This window comes from Exserohilum turcica (genome assembly GCF_000359705.1).
Source record: "Exserohilum turcica Et28A unplaced genomic scaffold SETTUscaffold_22, whole genome shotgun sequence".
Taxonomy (NCBI): Eukaryota; Fungi; Ascomycota; class Dothideomycetes; order Pleosporales; family Pleosporaceae; genus Exserohilum; species Exserohilum turcicum.
In genome coordinates, this window is record NW_007360048.1 from 149,120 (window position 1) to 176,772 (window position 27,653).

Genomic DNA, 27,653 nt, shown 5'->3' on the forward strand with positions numbered 1-27,653 from the left:
GACAAGCACACGATATAATCAACGCACAGCGTAGTATTCATTGAAACTTCAGCCTAACCTATGGAGCTTATGCAATCAACATGTAAGCCTCCCATTTTACTACATGAGACCATATACGTAATTTTCCGCTTGATGCCGCATGGTGGCACCAGCCCGCCAAACCACGCAAACGAACAACCGCCAGTTATTGCCAGGAAACAACAAATTTACGATTCATTGCAGGGATCACTCGTGTTTCGTGCTGTGGATTCACGAGATGGCCAACGTACATGACAGCTGGAACAAGAACAAAAAGAGAGTTTGAGCGAAGATGACGCGTGTACTGGGTATGTCAATGTTCAATACATATATTGGGGTGTAGAAAAGAATGGTAGCAAGGAAATGGTCGAGTGCAGCTCAAGTGGCTGGCGTGTTGCGATAAATGATGGAAAAATGGGGTTAAGTGTGCAGAACAGGATTAAGAAAGGAAAAGAAGAAGATGGCCATAGTGAGAGTCGCCCGTCTGTCGTACTCAAGGGGGTATAGATGATCAGAGCACATTAGATCCGTGACAGATAACACAAAACTCCGTACTCCAACAACAAACACCTACACAAAGGCCACACTACCAGCCCCTCTTACACGTGATAAACAGCCGTTGGCGTGCAAGGAATTTAGACGCCGACTTCGGGAACGTGACGCTGTCGTTGTGTTCCGTCGGCGCGCCTGTAGCTCATGGCCGCGCGGTCCATTGGCTCTTCCATGTCGGGAGAATCAGGGTCGTAGCTGTAGCCGGCACCAGCGGGTTGAGGCCTGCTTCCTGCAACCATACGCTCATTCAGGTGGCGCGAGTCGAATGTGCTCGAGAAGGAACGTTTGTTGCTTGACGCAGCAGACATGGGCGGAAGGCCCTGTACCTGAGGGTTGAACTTGGGCAGAGCATAGTTTTGGTTGGAGCCATCAGAGTTGGCAGACATGGTGGCAGACATGGAGCTAGGCGGAGACTGGTACGATGGCGAGACAGGGTCCAGCTTGTCGGCCACAATGGGTCTCAGAGACGGCAACGACTGGTGGCTAGGGGTCTGGATGCTGCTAGGAGCCGAAGATGTGTACGACTGGGGCGAAGTGTGCAGCGGCTGCAAGGGCTGGCTGATGGACTGCGATCGGCCGTATTGGTCCATGGGGTGGTATGGTTGCACTGGGTGACTAGGAGTAGGGTATTGCTGCGGCGACGACTGGGTAATCGAGGTGCGACGGTAGTCTGCGGGGTGAGCGTACTCGGAAGGTACCTGCTCTGGCCTGGTAGGGGGAGCATGGTCGTAAGGCGGTTGCTGCTGCTGTTGCTGCTGCTGCTGGTAGCTGGAGTATGCGTATTGCTGGTTCATTGGCACTGGGGGCTGGGCTTGGTGTGGGCTGGCATAACTGGTGTGCTGTGGGTGCTGCGAATACGATGTCGAATGCTGCGGGGGCTGTGGAGGCTGCATCATGGATGCCGACTGTGGGGGTGGGTACTGCTGTGGGTACTGGTGTTGGCTCGAGCCGTAGGGCGGCATCTGTGAGTATGCAGAGGGCTGTGGAGGGGGCATCTGCTGCTGGTAGCCATTGCCTGGTGGGTAGGCGTGGGCCATTTCCTCGATGCTCGGGCGGCGGGGTGGCGCCATTCCAGGGTTGCTGGCGCTGGACAATGAGCGCGGACGGTCATCAAGAGGTGCATTTGGCGGCTGGCCGTAGTTGTCGGGGGTCGCAGTGCCCCGCGCACGATCGTAGCCTCCGCCCTCCTCGTCGTACTCATCCCACTCCTTGGACGACTTGTTCTCGCGGCGCCTCATCCTCACATCGCGGCGGATACGGACACGGCATCCCTGCTCGGCCACCATGCGGCTCAGGGCGGTGCTCTCGGACAAGCCAGGGAACTTTTTGGCGGAGAAGACGGTGAAGGGCGCCGACTTGACCTCGCAGCGGTGGGTGACAAAGTGGTTTCCATCATAGATGACATCCGGGTCCTCGGGGTCCAGGTCCTTGACCTCGGCAAGATTCTCAAAAAGAGCAAAACTCAAACGGTACTTGCCTTCGTGGCGGACGGACAGGTCGGGGAAAATAAAGTAGCCGGCAGGTGTTGGGCGGTCGAGGTAGGCCATGCCTGCAACAGGGGTACCGGTGAGAACGGGGAAGCTAGGGCCGCCGGTGGAGGGCGCGCGTCCGGGGGCGATGGTGCGGGCATTCTCGAGGCTGGCGTGAAGGAAGAAGTTTGCATTGTAGGCAAACGTGATTTCCTGGTCGTTTTCGAAGACGCGGAGTCCGACAATGGGCGGCGGGTCGACAGGGCGTCTGTCGGCACTCGACTTTGCGCCGCTACCACAGGCGCGGGCGCGCTCGGGCTGCTGGATTACCTGCAGGTTGTAGCGGATTTGCCTGCCATCCTTTGTTGTGCGGACGGACTGGCTCTTTGTCTCGTTGGGGACAACAATGTTGGACATGATGGTGGTGGTGGTGGTGTTGGTGTTGGTTGGGTGGCTGTAGCGAGTCAGCACGGCGCGTGGTTGTGCGTGCGTGCGTGGTCGTGGAGTTGGAACGAGTGGGTTGCAGGGACTGCCACGCTCCAAGCCGCTGGGAAGGGGAACGGAACTTACGCCGGGAACCACACAATGGGGCCTCTGATCGCCTAGGTAAAAACAACAACGACGCGCTTCTCAACCACGGAGACGGCGGCGACGGGGAGCTGGGCTGGTCAGTGGATGCAAGGGCAGAGGGGCGATGGCAATGGCAATGGCAGTGGCCGTGTGCGCAGCGGTGGCGGACCCGAGCCCAAGCAGCCGGGCAGGGCTAACAAAGTAAAAAACGGGGCACAGGCAAGAAGTCTCCCACCCACGCCATGGCTGATATGGCTGCTGGCTGCTGGCTGCTGCATCCTGCCTGAGCCCGTCCCCTCTCATCAGCCCGTCCGTCCCCATTCTTCACCCACCCAACATCCGCCATCCACCCCGTCCGCCATCTCCATCGCCGCCTCTGCGCTCGTCTCCTCCACGACGCGTCCCCCCCCCAGCGGCCCATCGCCACGGCTGCTCCCCCAGCTCGCAGCACCACTGCCACTACCACGACACCCATCCCAGCCCGCCCCAAAACCCACTCTCGCTGATATCCCCGACCTGCCCAGCGCCTGCTTGCCATCAGCCTCGTCTTCGTGTGTTTCTCTTGGCCCCTCGCCCGCGCGCCCGCCCCCTCGGCACCACCGGCACTACCACCACCACCACCACCACCACCACCACCACCGCCCCCCTCACCCAGCGGCCACGCACCTTCGACCGGCGCCCTCTTCAACACACAGCGCCCCCGTCGACCCAGCATTCGCTCTGTTGTCCGGCCGCCCGCCCGTCCAGCACCACGTACGTCGTCGTCGTGTGGCGCTGGGCTGCCGGGGTGCTGGGACGCTGGCCTGGGCCTGGCTGCCTGTGCGTGTGCCAGTGCTTGTGCACTGACAGATTTAGCCGAAGTCGAGCGAACAAAGGCGCGCCGGGAGCATGTAGCCGACGCACGCTCCGCCGCGCCAAGCCGCCAGCCTGAGAGCGATGATGGGGGATGGGGCAGGTGGATGGGCGCACCTCAATGGATGGGCGCGGGCTGGCTGGTCGAGCAGGTGGACGGTGAGTGGAGGGATGATGGATGCAGAATGAATGAATGATGAATGATGAATGATGAATGATGAATGATGAATGATGAATGATGAATGATGAATGATGAATGATGAATGATGAATGATGAATGATGAATGATGAATGATGAATGATGAATGATGAATGATGAATGATGAATGATGAATGATGAATGATGAATGATGAATGATGAATGATGAATGATGAATGATGAATGAATGAATGAATGAATGAATGAATGAATGAATGAATGAATGAATGAAGACGGCGATGGATGGTGGATGGATGGATGGATGATGATGGGCCGATGGGTGGCGGATGGCGGCGTCGTCGTCGTCAGATTGGGCTGCGCCCTGCACTCGCCACACCACACACACACCACCCAGCTGCGCATCCACAGCCATATCCACATCCACATCCACCTCTACACTACACTACACCACATACGCCTGCGCATACATGCAACCGCAGCGCCCCAAAGCACCGGACGACCAGGGCCGCTGCAACGGACTCGTGCCCTACGCGTCGAGGCGAGGGTGCCGGGCGGGAATGCAAACACTTTGGCACGGGTCTTGTCAAAGTTCACCTAGGCCCCGGCCAGCCCTCCGATGACACGGTTCCATGCAACCCTGGGGTTCATGCATCACCCAACTACGCCTATAGCAGTAGGCCATTTGCACGGCGCCTGCCCGCTGTCAGCCATGGGCATGTCGTCGCGACTCGTCGACTGCCTCTCTCGCCCTCTCTCCCCACATGCATCCATCCATCCACTGCTCCATCCAGCCACCCATCCATCCATCGCGCTCTCTCTCCCTCTGGCCCGCCCCGTCCTCCCGCCTCTTCGCCAGCGGCTAGCCACGCCTGCGACAGCGTCATCGTATATGTCCACACAGTACAGTGCGACGCCTGGCCGTCATGCACGCCGTGGGCCCGCAGGCGTTGGCTGGCCGGCCAAGTTCGCTCTGTGCCGTGCAACCACGGTCGGGCTAGTGGCGCACACAGCAGGAGGAATGGCCTGATGTCCATGGATGCAGGGCACACTCTCACAGGCTCCATGTAACTATTGCCAGGCCTGCTTCTGGTGTCGTCTGCCCGCGCATCCCACGCACACATGCCCATGCCCGCCGCCCTGCTTGCTTCTGCCGCGCCCTCTTCACGTTCGCGACAACGGTGCTCGACGCGCTGCATAGTGCTTCTTCCTCTTCTGCCGCGCCGGGCCCAGTGCTGACAGAGGCGTCTGTCGCGGAAACCAATGGCCAGCGAGGCGGATTTCCAGCACCAAGCAGAGGGCGAGAAACGGCCCACTCGCAAAGGATCAGCGTGGCCGAGGATCCCTGCCTGTCCTGTGCTGCATGCGCCAAGCTGCATTCCTACCCGCCATCCCACCTCCCGTGATTCGCTCTCCCATCCACCCCCTCCCCCTCCTCATCCCAGGTGGGCCCCCCCCCCCCTCAACGGTCACGAAGCGCAATCTCCCTTCCTCCCGTTGGAGCCTCCCACCACCAAGCCTGGGGGGGTGACGACGATCAGATCGACTCCACCACCAACCAAGTAGGTGTAGGTATACTGCCCTCGCCCCCCCCCTCTGTACCAACTCTACACGGGGTTTTGGCGCCATCGCAGGGCAGAGCCAACGGAGCTACACACTCTTCTTTTTTTTTCTTCTCTAACCTCCCCGCCACCACTGTGGCGACATGCCATGGGCACCACGCCCAGCCGCACCCGTCCACCAATGTGATGCCAAGAAATAACTTAATAGAGTTTGCAAGTACCGGAGGTTTCACGCTTCATTCATTGGGGACACGCCAAACCCACCAGCTGGGCGCATGTCAAACCCTTCGCTCGACCTGCGTGGGAGCGGCATTGTCGCACTGCGCCTTGGACAAATCCTCCGAAAGCTACTAGTCGCTTTTCCCTACCTGCGGCACTGGCATCGTCTCGAGAGCCTCAGACGTCTGCCGTCTGCCGGCACATCGACACAGGCACCCATTATCAAATCGCTTGGTCATTGCCGCAAGTCTGCATCTGTCATATTTGTTTCATCTTTGGGCCCTGAGAACCGTGCGGACTATCCACACCACCCTGCTGATACCATAGCGCTGACAATGGCCTCGCCGCCTGCCACAAACTGGCATGCGTCAACATGTTAGCATGCGAGTTGCAGCTATAGTGCAAGGCACGCTGCCTCACCTGCCGACGCCATGTCACGCTCATATGGAGCACATGCCGACATGCCTCGCGTGCGCTCTGTTCTGAGCTCCCACGGCAGGCCTTGATCAGACCACCGACTCCACAATGCAGCGCCTCTAGAAACACCACAGAGCCACGTTTCCCCCGACACCCGACTGGACCATTGTGCACACAGATAGCCGCAACCACCCGGCCAAGGCGTCGCCAGCTCACCTCTCCCAGCGCCTCTTGAGCACCAAGGTCGCACCGCAAGCCCGCCACACAAGCCCTGGCTCAGCTTGAGCAATGTATCCCAGCCTCAGCCTTGTCATTCAGCGCCTGACGGCAGACGTCACCTCTCTTTGCTAACAGCCACATTGCAACTGCAACCCCACGGGGCTCACTCGACACCATGAACATGCACGTTGCTCTTCACTCGACCCCACGAGATAACAGGCGAGGCTGAAAATAGATCCGCAAACGCACATGCATGGCCTACGGGCCATCTTCCCGCACCTCGAGATATCCTGCATCTTTTGGGAGGTAAAGATCTCCATGATTTGATCGGCAAACGGTACATGACGCATCATGCTTCTTACCGCGGGCTGTTGCTAGTCAGTGTTGGTTCTCAATCGATGCGCGACTTTGGACCCCACTACTATTTTTCTACATCTGCACAGATACGGTGCTGGAAATAGTAATCACCAATGCATACTGACGTGTTCGCTCAATCTTCACAGCCATAACAGGAAGGAAGCAAACTGTTAGGGCCAAGTCTACTGAGTGCCTGGGGTATCGTCTTTGCCATCACCTACCTACCTGCATGGAGGGATTAATGCCGCTATGCAGCATTCAGATTTAGATGTCTTTGCAAGCCCATACAGAGGAACGGGTTATGCCGTGTCTGCTTGAAACTATGTACATGCAATCCTCCCATCCATGGCACTAACACTGTCCTTGACTCGACTTTTCTAAGAATACCGGTGTACGAGTCAGTCTCTCGCAACTGGATACAGCAAACAAGGGATTGTCGCGATCAGCGTTACTTTTTTTTTGGATCTGTAGGAACCGGTAGTTGCCGCTTAGCGATACTAGATGTTGATCTATTTTGTTCCCTCTTTGCTATTCTTTGCATTTGTGATGTTCTGCTTTGTGTGTCTTACTCGACATTTCGCGTATGTACCCCTGTCCTAAGTATATCCTACCTGTAACTCTACACACGCACATATGGATGCGCAACCGATGTTATCTGTTCAAATTTCTGCTAGGCTCTTGTTATTGTCTTGGATTTCTCACTGCTTATTATTACTTTTTTGCCTTTGCATCTCCGACACATAGTGTAGACTAATGCAGAGAGCCCTATGCCACACCCCCTGCACTTGTGCCGCATACATGCATGTATAGTAAACTCGTATTATACCCTTATTTTGGACGTTCAATAGTCAACCTAGCACATTTAAGATGCTTGTCTACGCGACCAGCTTGCAATATGTAGGGGAGAGTGGTTTTGCAAGATTAGCAGGACTGAGCATGTGGAATTTGGATGCAAAGAGGGTGAAGACGAGGTTAGTTTGTATACTTGGTTAGAGTGTAGAGGTGAGATTCAAGTTTTGAAAAAAAAGATGAAAAAAAAATTGGGAAGAGACAAAAAAGGGTACGTAGAAGGGTATTTTAAATGCTTACTTGTTTACTTGTCTATACGGGAGTGTGCAGGAAAGTAACTCGTGTATTGAGAAGTATAGGCACATTTATATCCGCTTCTCTCTCTCTCTCTCTCTCTCTCTCTCTCTCTCTCTCTCTTTCTTTCTTTCTTTCTTTCTTTCTTTCTTTCTTTCTTTCTCTCTCTCACGCCATAAATCTAGAATATATCTATCACCCCTCTTCCTCCACCCACTTCTTACCTCCAACAACCACCTCCCTTCCATGAACACCTCCTCCTCCTCCATTTTACACCTTACCTCGCCATTCCCAGCTCCATACTAAAAATCCCATAGTATGACATATCCCTTCCTGTCATACCTGACTTACCCCCTGTCCTCCTCTCACCCTGCCCTACCCTACCCCTCGCTCCACCCCCTCTAACGAATTTACAATCCCCAATCTAGTCCGCTTGCAGAACTCCTTATTGACTCCAGCTACCCCTCACTTTAGCCGTCTTAACTACCACCATCATATTCCTCGCTAGTACATAGTTTGTCTTTTTTTTTCTTTCTTTCTTCGGGGGGTTTTGCTAGTCAGGGCCATGGTCACGGTCATGGTCACGGTCATGGTCATGGTCATGGTCATGGTCATGGTCATGGTCATGGTCATGGTCATGGTCATGGTCATGGTTTACCCCGCATCCATGGGATACATAAGTAGTGCGGAATTGCGTGATCGGGGCGCAGGGCCAGGGCAGTGGATTGACAAAGCTACCAGCTACGAGCTACAAGATTACAGTTACAGTCTATGCCGTATGTAGGTACAAGACAGGAAGACATGATGGGATGGGATAGGATGGGATGGGATATTGCTAGCTCAAGATTCTATCTTTCTTTCTTTCTTTCTTTTTTTTTCTTCTGCTTTTCTTTTCCTTTTGCTTTGCTTGGTCTTGCTTTAAGAAGGCTTGTTTGTGTAGTGCGACCTGTGTATATCATGTGTTGCTTCATTTTCCTTTTTTTTTCTTTTTTTTTCAAACAAAATCACCACAAGGATATATGTGTGTGTGTGTGTGTGTGTGTGTGTGTGTGTGTGTGCGTGGGGGCCCAGCACGGGACGCGGGCTGAGAGGTGGGGGAGGGGCAAGGATATACTTCTCCTTTTGGGCAGCATGCGAGGGGCAACACGCGCGCTTTAGGAAAAGCATCAGCGTGTACGTTGGGGTAGCATTCACGCGAGATGGGGTACAAATGACGTGATGACTGGTAGTGCTATGTAACTGGACTTGGGACGGAATGGGACTGGAGTGGTACGGGAGTGTGGGTGGGAGGCCTTTCTTTTATCTATCTGCAGGGCTTGACTATCATTTCTTTCCTTCTTCCCTTTTTTTTGCTCTCGTTTGCTTTTGCTTTTGCTGTTCCCTGCTCCCTTTGCTACAGTCTCTTGCTCAAGTCTACTACCATAACGCTTGTGCGGTGGAAGAAAAGATCCAATTGAGATATCGCTTGACGCAACGTCAAGTCCCTCCCCCCGCTTTCTTCCCAATCCCACATACAAGATAGACGTGGAAAGCGAGCAATATGGCGGAACAGCTTTCCAAAAACTTTGAGACGCTGCAATTGCATGCTGGTAAGGCCTTGTATTTCTAGAAAAGCAAGAAGAGAAAATTCAAGATTGTTAATGCAATCGTCATAGGTCACACACCGGATTCGACAACGAATTCGCGTGCCGTGCCCATTTACGCCACCACGGTATGTCATTCTAGTCACTCACCTTTGTAAGCCAAAAGCTCACCATGACAGTCGTACGTCTTCAACAACAGCGAGCACGGCGCAAATCTGTTCGGTCTCAGAGAAGCCGGCAATATCTACAGCCGCATTGGGAACCCAACAGTCGGCGTGTTTGAGAATCGCGTTGCCGCGCTCGAAGGCGGTGCTGCTGCGTTGGCGACGGCGTCAGGCCAGGCCGCGCAGTTCATTGCTATATGTGCGCTGGCGCATGCGGGCGACAATATCGTCTCTACGTCGAATCTGTATGGCGGAACGTACAACCAGCTCAAGGTGCTTCTGCCGCGCTTTGGCATAACGACAAAGTTCATCAATGGCGACAAGCCCGAGGACTTCAAGGCTGCGATTGATGACAAGACAAAGGCTATTTATGTGAGTTACTGCATTACCCTGCCTTGTATGCAAAGGATTCGCGGATAAGTGCCGACTGACGACGTGTAGCTTGAGAGTATCGGTAACCCAAGGTACAACGTTCCTGATTTTGAAAAGATTGTCGCCATTGCGCATGAAGCGGGCGTGCCCGTGGTCGTGGATAACACGTTTGGCGCGGGTGGATACTTTGTCAGGCCAATTGACCACGGAGCTGATATCGTGGTGCACTCTGCCACCAAGTGGATTGGAGGTACGCAGCCTTGCTTGTATATCTGTGCCACAACTAACGGATCCAGGCCATGGAACAACCATCGGCGGGGTCATTGTCGACAGCGGCAAGTTCGACTGGGGCAAGCATGCCAAGCGCTTCCCGCAAATGATTGAGCCTTCGCCGGGATACCATGGCCTCAAGTTCTGGGAAACCTTTGGCGCAGTCACATTCATTGTTCGAGCGCGTGTGGAAATCATGCGCGATCTCGGCGCCGCGCTGAACCCGTTTGCAGCACAGCAGCTCCTCCTTGGTATCGAGACGCTCTCGCTGCGCGCCGAGCGCCATGCATTCAACGCGCTCAAGCTCGCCAAGTGGCTCGAGAGCAACCCAAATGTCAGCTGGGTGTCGTACCCAGGCCTTGAAAGCCACCCGTCTCATGAGCTGGCGAAGAAGTATCTGCAGCGTGGGTTCGGAGGCGTCTTGTCGTTTGGCGTGACGGGGGGTGGTAAGGCGGGGTCGCAGGTCGTGGACAACTTCAAGCTCATTTCCAACTTGGCCAACGTAGGCGACTCAAAGACGCTGGCTATTCACCCGTGGACGACGACACACGAGCAGCTGAGCGACGAGGAGAAGCTGAGCTCTGGTGTTACCGAGGTGAGTGTCTGAGTGAGCACTATTCGTGTTGCGGCTTGCTCATGCGCATGCAGGACCTTATCCGGATCTCCGTCGGAACCGAGCACATTGACGACATCATTGCGGATTTCGAGCAGTCGTTCCAGAAGTCGGCGACGAAGCCGCAGGAAACGGGCGCGCCTGAGAAGGCGGCCAAGACGGGCGAGGGCGAGACTCCGGCGTCGCTGCCTGGCGCGACGTAGATTGGGGGGGACCGAGGGGGGCAGCTAGGTAGATAGTGCATGTACATATAGTGATCGGCCGGGGGCCAGGCAGGCCAGAGGGGAAGTAAGACGTGTTGCGCAGCCCCTATTCATGAAGCAGTGCAGCGTCGTGTCATGGTGCGAGGGGCGTGGTGGCGGTGGTGAGGCTACAGTAGAGCCTCGGCAGGTTGGGCCCATCGGTGTTTTTCGGGCCCGAGCCAGCCATGTGCATGTCCGCGCAGTACCCCGGATTGCGGACCGCCGGCGGCATGTGAAAGAAAGGAAAGCCGCCGTCGCACATGACGCAGGGAGTCGGTGGCACATGCAATGCTCACGCCCACGCCCACGCCCACGCCCACGCCCATGCTCTGTATCCCACCCGGCGCAGTACAGGGAGCGGCTTTTGCGCCTGCCGCCCTCGAAAAGAAAAGAGCCACCATTTCCACAGCAGAATCCGGGGTAGCGAACACAAGGGGGGGGGGAGGGGGAGGCGCCGGAGCCGAAAAGGAACAAGAGTCGCTAGGTCGCGGGGCTGAAGACTGCTTCCAGATGTTGCGACCGCTGGTGCAGCACGCGCTGGACAATGCCCTTGGCCCCGAACATGTAGGCAATAGGATAGCGGATCCCCCCCCCCCAGGAGTTGCCGAGGCTCGTTGCGCAAAAGGGAAATGTGGGTTTGCCTTGCTTGGGGGCAAGTGGGAGGCTGTCTGTCCGAATGATCCGCCTTTTACACGCGCACTGCTCCCGTCTCTTCCTCTCTCTGCACCTGCTGGCACCGTCGCGGATCCCCTTTGTCTGTCCATCCTTTGACCTTCTGCCTTGGCCTGTTCGGCCTATTGCTGTCGTCGACAGGGCGCTCGTGTTGCTGCTCGATTCTTACCGCCGAGGTGGTGGCGCGCTAGGACCACGGTAAGTATGTTGTCATTTGCAGCCTCGACGCTGAGCCAGTACGGACACACCGACGTCGCCTCGATCGGGTAAAAGCGCTAGAGAGAGAGAGAGCTATTGCTGACACCAGCCATGGAGCACACTCATATTTCCTCCGCCGTCGGTTTCGCGTCGCACCTGTTTCCCTCGGACCAACCGTAAGACCGTCCTTGTTGTAGGCTGCGCCACGTCTGTTTGTACCACATCCATCTGCGAACGAAAAACTCCCTGCCATCTCGACCCCTCGCCTCCGTAGCCGCTCGCAACCATGTTTGGAGAAGCGGATGCCCAGATCGAGCGCGCAAAGCAGCTGCATCCGTCGCCCCCCAAGGGACAGCCCTACAGCATTCCGCTGCCCGGCACCGCGACAGAGGGAAGGACTGCCATTTACAGGCATTGGAGGTTCGCCGATAAGCCACTCTTGGAGAGACTGGTTCCCGAGGTACTTGTCCAGAGGATCCACAGAGACGTGCAAGTAACACTGACGCCGGGCGACAGATCAGCACACCACACGAGGCATTCGAGAACGCGGTTGCGAAGTGGCCAAAGAGCAATTGCCTCGGCCACCGCCCATACGACGCCGCCACCAAGACATTTGGCCCGTATGTCTGGGAAGACTACGAGACGGTTGCAAAGAGGAGAACCAGCTTTGGCGCCGGTCTCGTCCACTTGCACAGACAGGCCGGCGTGACTGCGCAAAATTACGGTGTTGGGCTGTGGTGCCAGAACAGGCCTGAGTGGCAGATTACCGATTTGGCCTGCATGTCCCAAAGCCTCTTCACCGTCTCCATCTACGACACGCTGGGCCCGGACACGACCGAATACATCATCAACCATGCAGAGTTGACGTGCGTTGTTGCTGGAATGAACCACGTCGCAGCCCTCTTGAAGCTGAAGCCGCGGCTCCCAACCCTGAAGCTCATTGTCGTGCTCGACCCCTTGTCGGCTGGCGAGCTTCCCGGAGAGTCAAAGGGCGACCTTTTGAACTCGCTCGCCAGCGAGCAAGGCGTGTCGATCCACTATATCCGAGATGTCGAGGCTTTGGGCGAGAGGCAGCCGCTCCCAGTGAACCCACCCTCACCCGACGACATCGTCACCATCAACTACACTTCTGGAACAACTGGAAACCCCAAGGGCGTTGTCTTGACCCACCGCAACGCGCACTCTGCAACATGCGCGAGCTTTGTGCTCACGGGTACCAAGCCCAATGAGATCATCTGTTCCTTCCTGCCTCTTGCGCACATCTACCAGCGCCTAGGAGAGCATTCGGCGCTGGCGTCTGGTTCGGCAATTGGCTACTTCCACGGAAACATTGTCGAGCTTGTCGACGACCTCAAGATGCTGCGACCGACCATCTTCACCGGTGTCCCGAGGCTCTACAACAGATTTGGAGCAAAGATCAAGGAGGCGACGGTTGACGCGACCGGCATCAAGGGAGCATTGTCGCGCCATGTCGTGTCTACAAAGCTCGCGGCGGTCAACGACAAGCACAACCCGACTGACAAGCACATGCTGTATGATCGCATCTGGGGCAAGAAGGTATCGGCTGGTATTGGTCTAGATCGCTGCAAGGTTTTGCTCACGGGTTCTGCGCCCATCGACCCTAGTCTGCAACAGTTCTTGCGTATCGTATTTGGAAGCAGCTTCAAGCAGGGATACGGCCTGACGGAGACGTACGCTGTTTCATTGGTTCAGCAGGATGACGACTATACCGCCGGCAACTGCGGTGGTGTTGCAGCAAACGCCGAGTTGGCTCTCGTTGACGTGCCGGACATGGAGTATTTCTCGACCGACAAGCCGTACCCCCGCGGTGAATTGGTTGTCCGCTCCGGATCGCAGTTCCGGGAATATTTCCGCAACGAGGAAGAGACGGCAAAGGCAATCGATGCTGATGGATGGTTCCACACTGGCGACATCTGCTCCGTGGACGAACTGGGCCGTTTCAAGGTCATCGACCGCAAGAAGAACGTTCTCAAGCTCGCACAGGGCGAGTACATTTCGCCTGAGCGCATTGAAAACGCCTACCTCGCAAACTGCAACTACATTGCGTCTGCCTACGTGCACGGCGACTCGCACCAAGCTTTCCTTGTTGCCATTTTTGGCGTTGCGCCGGACCTGTTCCCGCAGTTTGCGTCAAAGGTTCTTGGCGAGACGATTGCCGTAGGCGACATGGAGAAGCTCAAGGAGGTTTGTCGGAACAAGAAGCTGGAGAAGGCCGTGTTGAAGGAGCTGGACAAGGTGGGACGCAAGAACAAGTTCAACAGCTACGAGCGTGTGAGGGCTGTGAGGCTGTTTGTGGACCCCTTTACCATTGACAACCAGCTCTTGACCCCAACGTAAGTAATTTCTGAGACCATGACATGGACGAGATGCTAACCAAGTGCAGATTGAAGCTGAAGCGTCCCCAAACGGCAAAGGCGTTTAGGCAGCACCTTGACGACTGCTACGAAGAAGCGCTGGCGGAGGAATCTGGACCCAAGGCGAAGCTATAGAGGGCGCACTTGCATTTGTGGCGTATTGGAGCCGTTCCATATTTTCTTTCTCAGCTCGGGGATGGTAGAGTTCACCGTGCACCACGTGTGCCGTGGTACTGCATGTAGATGGCTTTGAATGTACGAGTATTTGGATCATTACCACCACCGCACATGACCACCATGCAGCATGGACAATGCAATGTCACTCTGTAAAACGGGCAAAAGAACAGGCCGTCACACTCCCAGCCATGAAGGAACAAGGCGTGCAGAGCGGTGAAAGGCTGGCGACCACGTGGCACAGGCCATTGTGGAGTGTAGCGTGATGGCACGAGCAATCAATGGGCGCCAAGTCATGGATGACGCAGGGTCCTCTTTTCGGGCCATGGGTCGTTTTTGGCGATGTCCGTTCGGCAATCCTTCGACTCGAGCCAACAACAACAACAACAACAGTCGTTCGCCTCGCCGCATCTCTGCCCTGAGCGCCTCCCCCCCCCTCTTGCGAGCTCTTCGCTGCCGCCTGCCACGAGGTACTCGGCCTTGGCGCATTCATCTGACCGGACCAGGCGACGAGCAACGAGCAACGAGCGCCCATGCCAATCACACGCGCAGCCACGCTGGCCATGAGCGAGGACATGGAGGATGGCACTCCACGGCGCGCATCGCGCTTCAAGGAGCATACCAACACCACCAGCAGCATCCGCCCGCCGCCCGAGGAGCTCTGGAAAGACATTGGCATCGAGGACCTGATTGAGCAGTTCAACGAGGAGAATGCGCAGCCCGTCTCGCGGAAGAGCTCTACAAATCAACCGTCGCGGACGTCTTCCAATGCTTCCTCCGGGACTGCGACATCGAATGGCACGGGCGCTTCGTCAGCCGCAGGTCAGGGCAGTGAAGGCACTTATGCACGTTTGCAGCGCGCCTTTGCGACCATGTTCGGCAGCGTGCTGGGGAAGCGCAAAGCCGGCAGTACCGAGGCTGAGCGGGAAAAGGAGTTGCATCAGCAGATCATGGACGAGCGCAAGAGGGCGGCCGAAATCGCCTACTACGAAGCCAAGGAGCGCGGCCTCCTTCCCAAGCCACAGGTCTTTGTGAGGCCGAGCATGGCCGCCAGAGCCGCTGCTCGTGGTACTCCCTCGCAGGCTGATGCCATGCCGCCAGCGCGCACACCACGCACGCCGGGCACGCCGGGTCTTTACCACACGCCCAGCAAGAAAGACCTGAATAAGCAAAAGAAGCTTAGCAAGCGCGTCTCTGATCTCGAATTCAAACTCGCTTCGGCCCGCAAAGAGCTCCACACCGTCCTCTACAACGATCTGCCACCCGTACCCCCCGTGCCCAAGTTCGGCCCGCCCACGCCCGACGTAACGCAGAGCGAGAACGACGATGACGCCCGCACCTCGGCATCGGAAACCACGCCAAAGGCCGCCGCCAAAGCCGTCAAGAAGCGCAAGACAACGGCCGCCCACGACTCGGACCCTGAATACAAGCCCATGCCCACCGATTCCGAAGGCGACCTGGACCTCATCTCGGGCGCCTCGGCCTCGGAACACGAAGACGCAGCTGCCTCCGCCAAGCGCTCGACCAGACGTGCAAAAGGCTCCAGCATCAGGAAAAACACAAAGAGGCAGAGTTCGCGGCTGCGACGCAAGTTTTCGAGAAACAGCTTGAAGCGCGACGACGAGCCGTTGCGAGTTGTCCCTGATGGCGTGCATGTCCCAGCTGTGCCTAGCATACCCAGTGAGATTGAGGGTGCTGCATCAGCGGTACAGCCCCGTGCCGCCGACGATGGCTATGGCGGGTGTGGCGATGAGATTTTTTAAGAAAAAGAGTCCGCGGACATGCAGATATTGGACGATGCATGGTTCCGCTTGAAAATAAGTGGAATCCCTGGTTGTGTGGTGCTACAAGTTGAATTGGAAAGAGAACAAGAAAGAAGAAGAAACAAAGTTGGCAGAGAGGATGAGCATGGGTGGACTATGACGTCCACGTTTTTTCTTTATTTTTCCAGCGTTTTTTCTGCATATTAGCGCTGAGAGAATACCCTTGTTTGTTTTTTCCTTTTTTTTTATATAGTCATTCCCTTTGTTGAGTCGTTGTACCGGCTTTCTACCTCCCCCTTCTTCTTCTTGTATAGAAGGACGTACAGCAGGGGAGTTGATTAGCACGCGTCCGACCACTTTTCTTGTTTCCTTTTTTTTTTCTCTTTCCTCCGTCATTCATTTGTTTATTCATTCTCACGCGACCTTATAGCGCTTCTGCTGTATATATTTTTCTCTGCTCTTCTTTCTTTCCTTTCCCTCTGCTGGGATATCTATCAGAATCATGCCCATTTTCTGAATGATCAGGCCTGGAGTGAGGCTTTGTTACGAGATGCAACGAAGGTTATGAAGTTGGTTTATCGTCATGCTGGTTTTAGCTCCATTTATAAGTTGTGTATCTGCCCGAATGTGTGTGTGTGCATGTGCGCGTACGTGCCACGGTGAAGAGGTGAAGTATACCTTCTTCTTACCCGATGTTTCCCAGAGATAAGGTGCAGGATATACATGCCATTGAGCATTCTACAAGCCATGTTTTATACCCGAACCTGATGATTAGAAATCGGCATATAACCAGCCATTGAGTGGGTTCGTTCATTCCTTGACCCACAGAAGATACTGATAAGTGATTATTAAGTTTAGCAAGACATTATCCGCTTCCCGCTCCCGCATTCTCTGCTATCGTCACACCGCAACAACACACACACGGCATGCATCAGAAACGCGGGAAGAAACGAGCAAAGGCGAAAGTGGCGTGTGTACGTATAAAACGCCTTGTCAAAACTTATCATCAGTCGAGAATGTTGAGGTCAAGAGAAAGCAAAAAATATTGGTGAACGGATCAAGTGATTAAAAAAAAATAAGCACTAGAAAACTAGCTGTCTTGATAATGCCAAGCGAATCTTCCAGGGTGTAACCCGCAAGGAATAATAACTGTCCAACACAGAAAGAAAAAATTGCACAAGCGGACATCTCCGGATTCACTTTTTTTCTCTCTCATACATACTCTTTCTGCAAGGTCCTGACTAGATTGATTACCGAACTTTGGCTTGTTGTGATTGCTAGTCCTCATTTCCAGCAAGCATCCTGCTTTTTTCCCTTGTTCTTATCAAGATTCTATCACCCATGTAAAGCCCCAGTATATAGCTAATATCGCTCACGTCAGCAGTGTTGCGATATGACGGCTAGCCGGCATACTACCCTTCATGGTCTTACTATCGGGGAACCCTCCCACTTTCAGGTCCACCCCGCGGAAGACACGGTTGATTTGCCATTGGGAAGATAGTCGCAATATGCTTCGGGGATATCGCGCAAAAGTCTGGCTCAATTTGCTGGCTTGTACATGGACTACTATGTAAAGGTTCCGGGTAGTCGGATGATGGTTGAACAAGGGCCGTATAGGAACCAGGTAATAACAGAGTTTACTGCTATGTATGCGTGTGTGTGGTGGTCATGGACAAGAACAAGACTCCTAGCGTGAGGTATTTCCAACTTTTTTTCTTCTCCCTCGCTCCCACAGACTACTGACGTACGCGGTGTGGCGATCTCTTATCGCTCTGTCCGGCAACAAAAGAAGGGCTTACGCTGCAATGGATGGCGAGTAGGCGGAGGCTGGTGTCCAAGTTAGTGGTTTTTGGACGTGTAATCCGGAAGGGCGACTTGGTATACGACGCGAGCTAGGCCGGTTGAGGCAGGAGCAACTGATGTGTGCCGCTCGCCCAAACCGCCTTGGGCAACCCAGCGTCGGACGGACCCCGCAAAAGTCGCGATAATGACCTCGGTGGATGCGACGACAAGGACTAACAAGTATTGACAAGCTTTGACAAGCTTTTTGGCTTTTGCTCGGTATGGTTTAAATACGCCCCAGGTACGGTCGGTTCTTCGTTACTTACTCTTCAGTTGCTTTCCAGTGCTTTGGCTGCTCCTTCGCCATGCTTACAAAGTCGATAGCAACGCCTTTGCTGGCGCTCTCGTCGCTCGTCTCACACGCTGCTGCTGTGTCCAAGAAGCAGTGGAGCAAGCGTAGCGACAATATCTACCTGCCCATGGACGTGGATGACTACAAGACGGCTACGGCGCCCAACAATGTCACCATTCGGTACAAGAACCCGGGCATCTGCGAGACAACGCCTGGTGTAGACAGTTACTCTGGATATGTGGATCTCGCTCCAAATGTAGGTACATTTTGCTCTCGTGCTACGGCTTCTCTAACGCTGCATAGGTCCATGTTTTCTTTTGGTTCTTCGAGTCCCGCAGAGACCCGGCATCCGACCCATTCACCCTTTGGTTGAACGGAGGCCCGGGATCCGACTCGCTGATTGGTCTCTTTGAGGAGAATGGACCATGCTCTATCAATGACAACCTCACGGCTGTGTACAACCCCTACAGCTGGAACAACATTTCCAACATGCTGTACATCTCGCAGCCAGTGGGCACGGGCTTCAGCTATCAGAAGGAGGCCGTTGGCAGCACAAACGTGTGGTCAGGGGACTTCCACTACAACTCGACCGAATACCCGGCTACCGGACGATGGTCAATTCTGGATCCACTGAACGAGGGCGATATCGACACGACCGATCTTGCTGCTGTGGCCGTATGGGTGCGTCTCAACAAATCACTATTTATCCGTGTCATTGACTAATTCATCGTGTGCAGCATGTGTTCCAAGCTCTGCTGGCTACCATTCCCAAGTTTGACGCCAAGCTTGGTCCTCTGAGTCCTTCGCGGGAATTCAATCTGTTCACCGAGTCGTACGGAGGCCACTACGGCCCAGCGTTCTTCCGCTACTTTTACGAGCAGAACCTGAAGATCCAAAATGGCAGCATGCCCGGCTACCCAATGAACTTCAACTCGCTGGGTATAATCAACGGCATCATCGACGAATCCGTCCAGGCTGCCCACTACCCCGAGTTCGCCGTCAACAACACATACGGAATCAAGGCGTACAACGACACCGTCTACTCGTATGCCAAGTTTGCAAACGAAATGTTCAACGGCTGTCTCTTCCAGATTGGCAATTGCCGCGGTGCCGCCGAAAACAATGGATCCTACTACCACGTCGACGCGCCCATTACCCAGAAGGAACTCACGCCCGGCGTCAAGGGCATATGCAGCGAGGCCGAGATGATGTGCCGCGACAATGTCGAATCACCATACTACTACTACAGCGGGCGTGGTGTCTACGACATCCGCCACCCATACGACGACCCCACGCCACCGTCCAACTACGGCGACTACCTCAACCTACCCGAGGTGCAGCAAGCACTCGGCGTCACGCTCAACTACTCGGGCAGCAATGCCATTTACTACGCCTTCCAGAACACGGGTGACTTTATCTTTCCCAACTTCCGCCTCGACCTCGAGTACTTGCTCGACCAGGATGTGCGCGTCAGTCTGGCCTACGGTGATGCCGACTACATCTGTGAGATTTCCCAATTCCCATGTATATATATATATAGATAAAGTATGCTAACAAAGGACTCAGGCAACTGGTTCGGTGGCCAGGCCATTAGTCTGGCGGTTGACTACACGCACAGCAAGGAGTTCCGGGCTGCGGGCTACGAGGCCATGATGGTCGATGGAACAGAGTACGGCGAGGTGCGTCAGTACGGCAACTTTAGCTTTGCGCGTATCTACGAGTCTGGGCATGAAGTTCCTTACTACCAGCGTAAGTCTAATCCACCCACTCCATTTCTCCACTTCCCTACTCGCGCTACTATACCGTCTCTCTCCGCATCACCAAGAAAACGAACACTAACTGACTTGTTCAATAGCCGTCGCGGCCCTCGCCTACTTCAACCGCACACTGAACCACTACGACATTGCTACCGGCGACGTCAAACTCACAGCCAACCTAACGACTTGGGGCCCGGCAAACGCCACACACACGAATTCGTTTGTGCCGCTGACTTCGTCGCTGATCCAGCAGTTTATGATTCCCATTTACCCGACGCCCACGCCCACGTCGGCGTAATAGACTAGCTGCTATGATGCTTCGCGTGCGTTTGATGGAAATGCCCGTGTGTTGTTTGCATTGTATGGACATGGAGAAGAAAAAAAAAGATAGCGTCTAATGAGCGCCCTACGTCACGTAACGTTCATGTGAAATGAAATGAAATGAAATGAAGAAAATTCCTGTCGTTAAATCAGCTTGGAAATTGCGTATTATGCATGCATGCATGTATGTATGTATGTATGTATGTATGTATGTATGTATGTATGTATGTATGTATGTATGGTTGATGTACCCAGTCATCCTGTCGACGTGCAAAGAAAACCAACCAAGTACCAATCCCCCATGTCACGCAATGACGTTTGTGGGGCCGTTTTTCAAAGTGTCATTTTAATTGGTCGCTATGCTGCATACCATGTATATCTACATAGGTACTGGTCCAAGAACTACATGCTACATACATACATGCATATATGGATACAGATACATGTTTATGTCTTGGTACTACACAAGCGGCACATGACCTGCCCCCCCCCCTATATGCACTGGTTTTTTTTTTTTGCACGGCCATGCCAAGCTGCATGGGGTGAGACTAGGGATTCACCCTGGTAGCGCGAGAGAATTGGTGGCTGCAACGAGATATAAGTGTAACAGGGCCGTCGCGACTCGAGTGTCATGCTAATTTTATATTTATAGTGCTGACGAGAGCAGCGTGTAGTAGGTTGGTTGCCAAGGCCAGCGGCCAATCAAGAGGTGGGTGAGTCTTGGGGGCCACAGAGTTGGGGAAGGGGGGGGGAAGCAATGGCGCCCCTGGATCAAAGCGATGATCGCCCCGAAAGTTTAAAGAGGGATATTACTAGTATATCGGTTTGATGGGGGAGGGGGGGAAAAGTCTAAACGGGGGTTTGTATGTATTGTTCAGGGTTTCCCTGGTAATGCATAAGAGAGAGATTTTGTGTGTGTGTGTGTGTGTGTGTGTGGGTGTGTGAGAGTTTTTTTTGCGCCAAACGCCATGCTAGTAAATGCAAGCCAAGCCTCATGTTAAATTTTGAACTCATTTCGTAGGAAGGGCGAATAATTGCGGTTGCATGTTGATTTTGCACAAGCGGGCAACGCAGCCGGAAAGTTGCAACAGGGTCTGGACACCGTCGAGGATGCGCATATGAGTGAAGCCAATTTCCTGTTTCGTATTAGTTGATTGCGGGGCACGATAAGTTGGCGATGCTGACCTTGATGAACTCGAGCTTTGCGTGCTCACTAAGAGTGTCAATCGTCTTTGTGACCTTGAACATGGTGCTGATAATGTCGTGGGACGAGTAGCCCAGGTCCCACAGCTCTTTCAATGATGCCAAGGCGTCGTCTATGCGCTGCTCGTGACAGGCCTTGATCATGGATTGCACTTTGATGGGATGCGGGCTGTCCACCACTTTGAAGACATTGTCGCCATTGACGAAGCCAAAACCAGCAAATGTCGACTGCAGGTTGTTGATGGCCTGTCGCATGTCGCCCTCGGCGGAGAAGACGAGTGCTGCAATGCCATCATCGGAGTATTTGACGTCCTCGGCTTCGCAGATTTGCATGATGCGGCGCACAACCTGGGCATCGGTAAGACGAGCGTATCGGAGGATGGCGCATCTCGACTGCAGGGGCTCAATGATCTTGTTGGACTGGTTGCAGGCAAAGGCAAAGCGCGTGGTGGAGCTGTATATTTCCATGGTGCGGCGGAGGGCCTGCTGGGCTCCACTCGTCATGCTGTCGGCTTCGTCGAGGATGACGAGTTTTTGCCTGCCGGGTGGGAGAGTGACCTTTTTCTGGGCAAAGCCCTTGATGCGGTTGCGGACGACATCGATTCCACGCTCGTCGGAGGCGTTGAGCTCGAGAACAGCTTCCTTGTAGGCATCGCCGAGGAGTTGGCGGGCGAGGCAGAGAATCGACGTTGTCTTGCCGATACCGGGCATGCCCGAGATGATCATGTGCGGCATGTTGCCATCTTTGGCAATGATCTTGAGGCGCTCAATGGTTTCGGTATTGCCGACGACATCGTCGAGGTAGACGGGACGGTACTTCTCTACCCTGTCTGAGCGTCAGGCGGGATGGGGTACAAGCGGGCGTGGGGGGGGGCAATTACCAGGGCAGCTCGTAGTTTGCACCGCCGGCCGCATTGGGGTTGGGCTTGACACGGTTGCTGGCGGCAGCTTTGGAGGACTCGGCCTTGGACATGTTTCGGCGGCGTGGACGAGGTGCGTGGAGGCATGACGCGAGAGACGCGATAGAGGGCAGACGCGCCTTGACGGGTCGGCCCGATCGGGGCTAGTGTTCACGTGCGTCGGCGTCGGCGTCGGCGTCGGCATGCAAGGCGCCCCTCAGCCGAAAGATGGTGAGGGGGCGCATGCTCGTACATGGCAAGGCTTCTGCAGTCGTCGTAGGCGGCGTCGTCGTCGTCTTCGCGGGTGTCGTCGTCATTCGCGGCGACAAATTCTGCGCCGTCATGTGGACAGCGACAGCGACAGCGACAGCGACAGCGACAGCGACAAGCTCGGGGTTTCTGAGGGGTCGTGGGCGGTGGAAGCGCCACACACAGAGATTGGGCTGGCGGGCACACGACATGTTTGCGCATAGATGGGGGTTTCAGCCTCAAACGTCTTATGGAAGGCGGCGCAGTCGGTTTGGCCTGGCAGCATCAGCAGCACGCAGCTCGGCCATGGCTGGCTCCGGGCGTCTTCCGCACTGGCACTGGCACTGGTACACATGTCGCGGATGCTACTACGTATACGTATGTATGCATCCATGGCGGCGGCGCTAATTGCGTGCGGCGCCCTCACCCTCGGCCCTGGCAGCGGCTGACGTACCTGGCCTCTCTTCTTGGTGGCCACGCAGACGCAGACGCAGACACAGAGAGAGAGCAGAGGCAGTATTGCAATCCCCCCGGTCTCGCCAGCCAAACTTTGTCGCAGGCCCGTCCGCTGTCAGCTCCTTATTTCCGCCGCACCTGGGCCCGGTGCAGGGTTGTGAGGCGGCTCTCGATTGATCGCCATGCAGCCTCGTCGTCTACTGTACACCACGCACACACGGCTGCACTGGAGGCAACAAGCACCGCCACCACGACCAGCACCAGCACAAGCAACCATGGCTGCGCCTGCTGGCCTCATGGATCCGGATCTGCCGGCGCTTCGAGGAAAGCGCCCTGGTGCGTTACGTGGGCAGCGGCACTAGAGCCACTGGATCCGTAACACTTCTAGACTTGACCTCATCACACACGCGTCGTCATCATCCGGCCTCCAACGCCCCCTTCGGCGTCAAAACCTCGACAGCCCGCGCCTCTGCCTCGCATTGCTGCACTGGTAGCCGCCAGACACCTCTTAATCTGCGCCCCAGACACGCCGCCCCCTGCCTCCTCATCTTTGTCCTGCATCATTACTTACTTTACTTCTCTGCCCATAATCCCTCGTCTTGTCGACTTGGCACTCTCGCACCCCGTCGCCACCGCGTTTCCTTGCTCGTCTTCGCCTGTTGCTATTTGCGCTCCACACCTCTTACTTACTCAGCCACACCCCCCACGCTTCTGCGGCGCCCCCCCTGCGGCATACATAGATAGTTGGGCTGCCCCGACGCCCCGGGTGCTCGACATTCACACAAGCCAAACATGAAGTACTCGCTCTTCTTATCCGCCCAATTGGCGTCAGCAGCAGTGGCACTGGAACTCGTTGCACGCGAGGTAAGTGCATCGCTTGGCTTCCCCCCCAACATCTCGCCTGTGAAGCGAATCCTCTTGCGCACGACACACGCGCCTTGTCCCCCCCGCACGGATGCGTCGCTGCATCGCTGCACCCACCGCGCCGTGTGCTGACGTGAATAGAACCCCAAGGTCGTCCTTCTGGAAACACAGCGCCGCCACGTCACCAACCCCGTCGCCCACGACCAGCTGCGGCGACGCCAAAAGACGGTCCAGGAGACGCTCGACAACCTCGAGACTCTCTACTTTGCAAACGCCTCCCTCGGCACTCCTGCCCAAAACTTCCGGCTGCACATCGACACAGGCAGTAGCGATCTCTGGGTCAACTCGGTCAACTCCAAACTATGCAGCTCGGGCGGTAACCAGTGCGGCGCCTCGGGCACATACAACGCAAACGACTCGTCGACATATACCTACGTCAACAGTGTATTTAACATTTCCTATGTTGACGGCTCGGGCGCATCCGGCGACTATGCCAAGGACACTTTCCGCTTTGGCGGCCAGACGATAAAAGACATGCAGTTTGGCATTGGATACACCTCGAGCTCAACAGAAGGCATCCTCGGCATCGGATACACCATCAACGAGGTCGCCGTCGGCCGCGCTGGACTGCAGCCATATCCCAACCTGCCTGCCAAGCTGTCCGAGCTGGGCACCATCAACTCAAACGCATACTCACTCTGGCTCAACGACCTGGACGCGTCGACGGGAAGCATCTTGTTTGGTGGCGTCGATACCGACAAGTACAAGGGCCAGCTACAGACGCTGCCCATTGTCCCGGAACGCGGCGCCTATGCCGAGTTTATCATTGTCTTGACCGGCATGGGCCAGAACGGCAACGACAGCTCTCTGTTCAAGGACCAAAATGTGCCTGTCCTCCTCGACTCTGGTTCCTCGTTGATGTATCTTCCCGACCAGGTCGCCAACGCGCTGTACCAGACTTTCGATGCCCAGTACGACGCCTCACAGGGTGCCGCCTTTGTCAACTGCGACCTGGCAAATCAGCAAGGCTCGCTCGACTTTAACTTTTCTGGCGTCAAGATTTCTGTCCCCCTCAACGAACTCGTCATTCTTGCTGCCGTTAGCCGCGGACGCCCCGTCTGCATTTTCGGTGTTGGCCCAGCTGGCAATTCTCTCGCCGTTCTCGGCGACACATTTCTGCGATCCGCATACGTCGTTTACGATCTTGACAACAACGAAATCTCACTGGCGCAAACAAACTTCAACGCCACCTCGTCCAACGTTCAGGAAATCAAAAAGGGTACTGATGGTGTTCCAAACGCCTCCCTCGTGGCCAACGCCGTATCAACAGCTGCAGTAGGCACGGGTGGCCCTAGAGTCGAAGGCCCTAGCGTCACTGGTGCTGGCTTTGCCACGTCTCGCAGTGGTGCCGCCCTACCAGGTGCAACCGCCAATCCATGGGTGAGTGGCGCTGCCCTTGCCGGCGCTGGTCTGATGATGGGCTTCAACGGTTTCTAACCTACTCGCGTTTGACCAAGCTTGGTCTGTATAATAAGTTGAACGTTTGCATACGCATGAGTGCATCACGGGCGTTTCCACATTTTGGATTGCAAGAGGGGGCATCTTGGTTTTTTGGTTTTGGGGGTTTATGTTTAAAGTACGGCAAGCGTTGCATATATCCCCCTTTGCGATTCATTCACTGTTTTTTGTTTGTTTGGAAGAGCGGCCTGATTGGTTAGGCACAGGCATAAGAGTTAGACGATTACGAATCTCATGAGCATTCTTTTTTTTTCCTTTCAAGCCTCTGATTTCAACAGCCGTATCTTGAGCCTGCAGTTATTCAAAAAAAAACCCAGTGACGCATTTGTTGCCTAGCGCCATACGTATACCCAAGTCCTGGTCATGCAGCTAGTGTTGGTCACACTAACCTCGTGAGCTAAGGTATACGTATTCCCACCCCCACCCCACCACGTCCCCCTCTTTCTCCCCATCCCCACACTGTCGGGTATTCGGATGCAGCACATGATTATGCATGTGCATGTATATATGCATACACACATGCATACATACGTGCTTAGTACCCTATATGCACACACACACACACACACACATGTGATGGATGCTTTGCTAGGTGATTACTTACTCACTATTTACCCTATCTACTATATATACATACATACATACATACATACATACATACATACATACATACATACATACATACATACATATTGTAAGAGGCTACGCCTACGTATGTACAGCTTAGCTTCTAAGCGAGTATATCTATACGACTACCTGGACTTCAAGAAGCTTGAAGTCTTGTTACTGCCTTTTTGGCTATGGATGGCGTAAGTAGTCGTACGCTCGGCCCGTTGGGCCCGCCCATTACACATATATATATACATATATATAGTCATATATACATACATACATACATATATACATACATATATATAAAAGCATGCCTATATGCATACAAAATACTTTCCTAGAACACTAGCAAAAGAAGAAAATAAACAACCACTGCAATCTCTTATATCGACGACAACATGACTTGAACTATAACTACCTATTTTCTTTTTCAACGCTTTTGTTTGTATATATATACTTATATATATGTATATATATATATGTGTGTGTGTACATGTGTATATATATGTGTGTGTGGCTAGTGTGTGCTTATCTTGTATGCTTGTGTAAAGTACTACTGTATCCACATCTAACGGTGTAGGGAAACATCTATAGTTTTTGTATAGTATAGAGACTAGGGGTTGACGTAGTCAGTTGCCTAAATTGAATGGCCTAGTGGGCTGGTAGGAGGTTACGTGGATGGCACAAATCACTTTCGACATGGTTGTGGAGATAGCTACATACTTTAGCACTGCTGGCCTGGATACTCGGCTGCGAGCCTGAGTACTCGGAGTAAATCATAAGCACGCTCTGCTTATGCTATCAACTGCATAATGCTAGAAAAGAGACCTCGTCATGCTTTCCGCAAAGGTAACGGAAACCCTTCTACGTAGTGTTATAGTGGTCGGCGCGTGAATTTCCTCATCTCGAAGAGGAAAAAAACCTACTTCTCTAACCTGCTCGGCTCGGCTAGAGACCATGCTGTGACAGCTTGTAATATAAGCTTACGCTACATACTATGTAGGAGCGCCTAGCAATTATCATGCCAGCCATCGGTGTGAAAAAAAGGACAATGATTCCATAGTCTTGTTGTTCGGCGTTCTAGCTATCACCGCAAGCAACAGCTAGTAAAACACTTTCTACAAAGAAACCGTAGAAAAGATCAAGTGAACGACACAAGAGGAACGAATATATATCATCTCCCTCCCTACACTCTAGCACATCGAATCCAGAATGAGAATGAAGAAACAAGATTTATTTCTGCATGAGAAAGAATATCTCTATGAATTCCATCTCTACTAATTATGAGAGCTACCGCAAAGTGTTAGCAAAATAATAAAAATACTCCACCAAATACCACATTCCAGCGCAGCAAGGCCCATGGCAGAAAACTCACCTTCCATGACCTACGCAAGTACTAATCTTGCAAGCGGTGTCGGTGCACGACGCAAGGTAATTGCCGTCGCAATCGAACAGCGTACCGTATTGAACGCCTCTGATCCTATCATATGCTATTCTGCAGCGCGCCGAACAGTCTCTGGGCAAGACAATGGCATCTGGTGCAGCTACAGCAGCAGCGGCGACACAAGTCGCTGTGGCAGCGATAACGGCGGCAACGGCAGTGCAGAATCTCATTGCAAGTATCGCTATTTGCAAAGGAGATGTATGTCCAAGGACAGCAATGTGTGTGTGTGTGTGTGTGTGCGTATGTGCCTCTATTTGCTGCGATACATGTACGGCTTGTGGTGTTGCTACATACA

General features: G+C 54.2%; 7 protein-coding genes across 7 annotated transcripts; 5 read left to right on the forward strand and 2 right to left on the reverse strand.

The window, feature by feature from the left end:
* Positions 1 to 357: 357 nt before the first annotated feature.
* SETTUDRAFT_177499 (uncharacterized protein) lies at positions 358 to 2,835 on the reverse strand. The gene is made up of 2 exons (XM_008028124.1): positions 2,610 to 2,835; positions 358 to 2,493 (listed from the first exon to the last, which is right to left on the reverse strand). The coding sequence occupies exon 2, from the start codon at positions 2,454 to 2,456 to the stop codon at positions 654 to 656; it is 1,803 nt and encodes a 600-aa protein (XP_008026315.1). The 5' UTR covers positions 2,457 to 2,493; positions 2,610 to 2,835; the 3' UTR covers positions 358 to 653.
* A 5,205-nt stretch (positions 2,836 to 8,040) lies between these two features.
* On the forward strand, positions 8,041 to 10,685 carry SETTUDRAFT_47657 (uncharacterized protein; the record flags this gene model as incomplete). The annotated part of the gene is made up of 6 exons (XM_008028091.1): positions 8,041 to 8,251; positions 9,131 to 9,186; positions 9,238 to 9,594; positions 9,664 to 9,844; positions 9,891 to 10,459; positions 10,513 to 10,685. The coding sequence occupies 6 exons, from the start codon at positions 8,041 to 8,043 to the stop codon at positions 10,678 to 10,680; spliced, it is 1,542 nt and encodes a 513-aa protein (XP_008026282.1). The 3' UTR covers positions 10,681 to 10,685.
* Positions 10,686 to 11,459: 774 nt separating this feature from the next.
* On the forward strand, positions 11,460 to 14,287 carry SETTUDRAFT_169407 (uncharacterized protein). The gene is made up of 4 exons (XM_008028125.1): positions 11,460 to 11,589; positions 11,707 to 12,049; positions 12,106 to 13,943; positions 13,994 to 14,287. Exons 2-4 carry the CDS (start codon positions 11,876 to 11,878, stop codon positions 14,097 to 14,099), a joined length of 2,118 nt encoding a protein of 705 aa, XP_008026316.1. The 5' UTR covers positions 11,460 to 11,589; positions 11,707 to 11,875; the 3' UTR covers positions 14,100 to 14,287.
* Positions 14,288 to 14,671: 384 nt separating this feature from the next.
* SETTUDRAFT_39803 (uncharacterized protein) lies at positions 14,672 to 15,901 on the forward strand (the record flags this gene model as incomplete). The annotated part of the gene is made up of 1 exon (XM_008028078.1): positions 14,672 to 15,901. The coding sequence occupies one exon, from the start codon at positions 14,672 to 14,674 to the stop codon at positions 15,899 to 15,901; it is 1,230 nt and encodes a 409-aa protein (XP_008026269.1).
* A 2,147-nt stretch (positions 15,902 to 18,048) lies between these two features.
* Positions 18,049 to 20,148, forward strand: SETTUDRAFT_184812 (uncharacterized protein; the record flags this gene model as incomplete). Its single annotated transcript, XM_008028126.1, has 5 exons — positions 18,049 to 18,291; positions 18,339 to 18,716; positions 18,773 to 19,538; positions 19,602 to 19,784; positions 19,891 to 20,148. The coding sequence occupies 5 exons, from the start codon at positions 18,049 to 18,051 to the stop codon at positions 20,088 to 20,090; spliced, it is 1,770 nt and encodes a 589-aa protein (XP_008026317.1). The 3' UTR covers positions 20,091 to 20,148.
* A 903-nt stretch (positions 20,149 to 21,051) lies between these two features.
* SETTUDRAFT_169410 (uncharacterized protein) lies at positions 21,052 to 22,300 on the reverse strand. The gene is made up of 3 exons (XM_008028127.1): positions 22,198 to 22,300; positions 21,299 to 22,142; positions 21,052 to 21,249 (listed from the first exon to the last, which is right to left on the reverse strand). Exons 1-3 carry the CDS (start codon positions 22,287 to 22,289, stop codon positions 21,124 to 21,126), a joined length of 1,062 nt encoding a protein of 353 aa, XP_008026318.1. The 5' UTR covers positions 22,290 to 22,300; the 3' UTR covers positions 21,052 to 21,123.
* Positions 22,301 to 23,627: 1,327 nt separating this feature from the next.
* Positions 23,628 to 25,471, forward strand: SETTUDRAFT_177505 (uncharacterized protein). The gene is made up of 2 exons (XM_008028128.1): positions 23,628 to 23,784; positions 23,926 to 25,471. The coding sequence occupies exons 1-2, from the start codon at positions 23,713 to 23,715 to the stop codon at positions 25,279 to 25,281; spliced, it is 1,428 nt and encodes a 475-aa protein (XP_008026319.1). The 5' UTR covers positions 23,628 to 23,712; the 3' UTR covers positions 25,282 to 25,471.
* Positions 25,472 to 27,653: the final 2,182 nt, after the last annotated feature.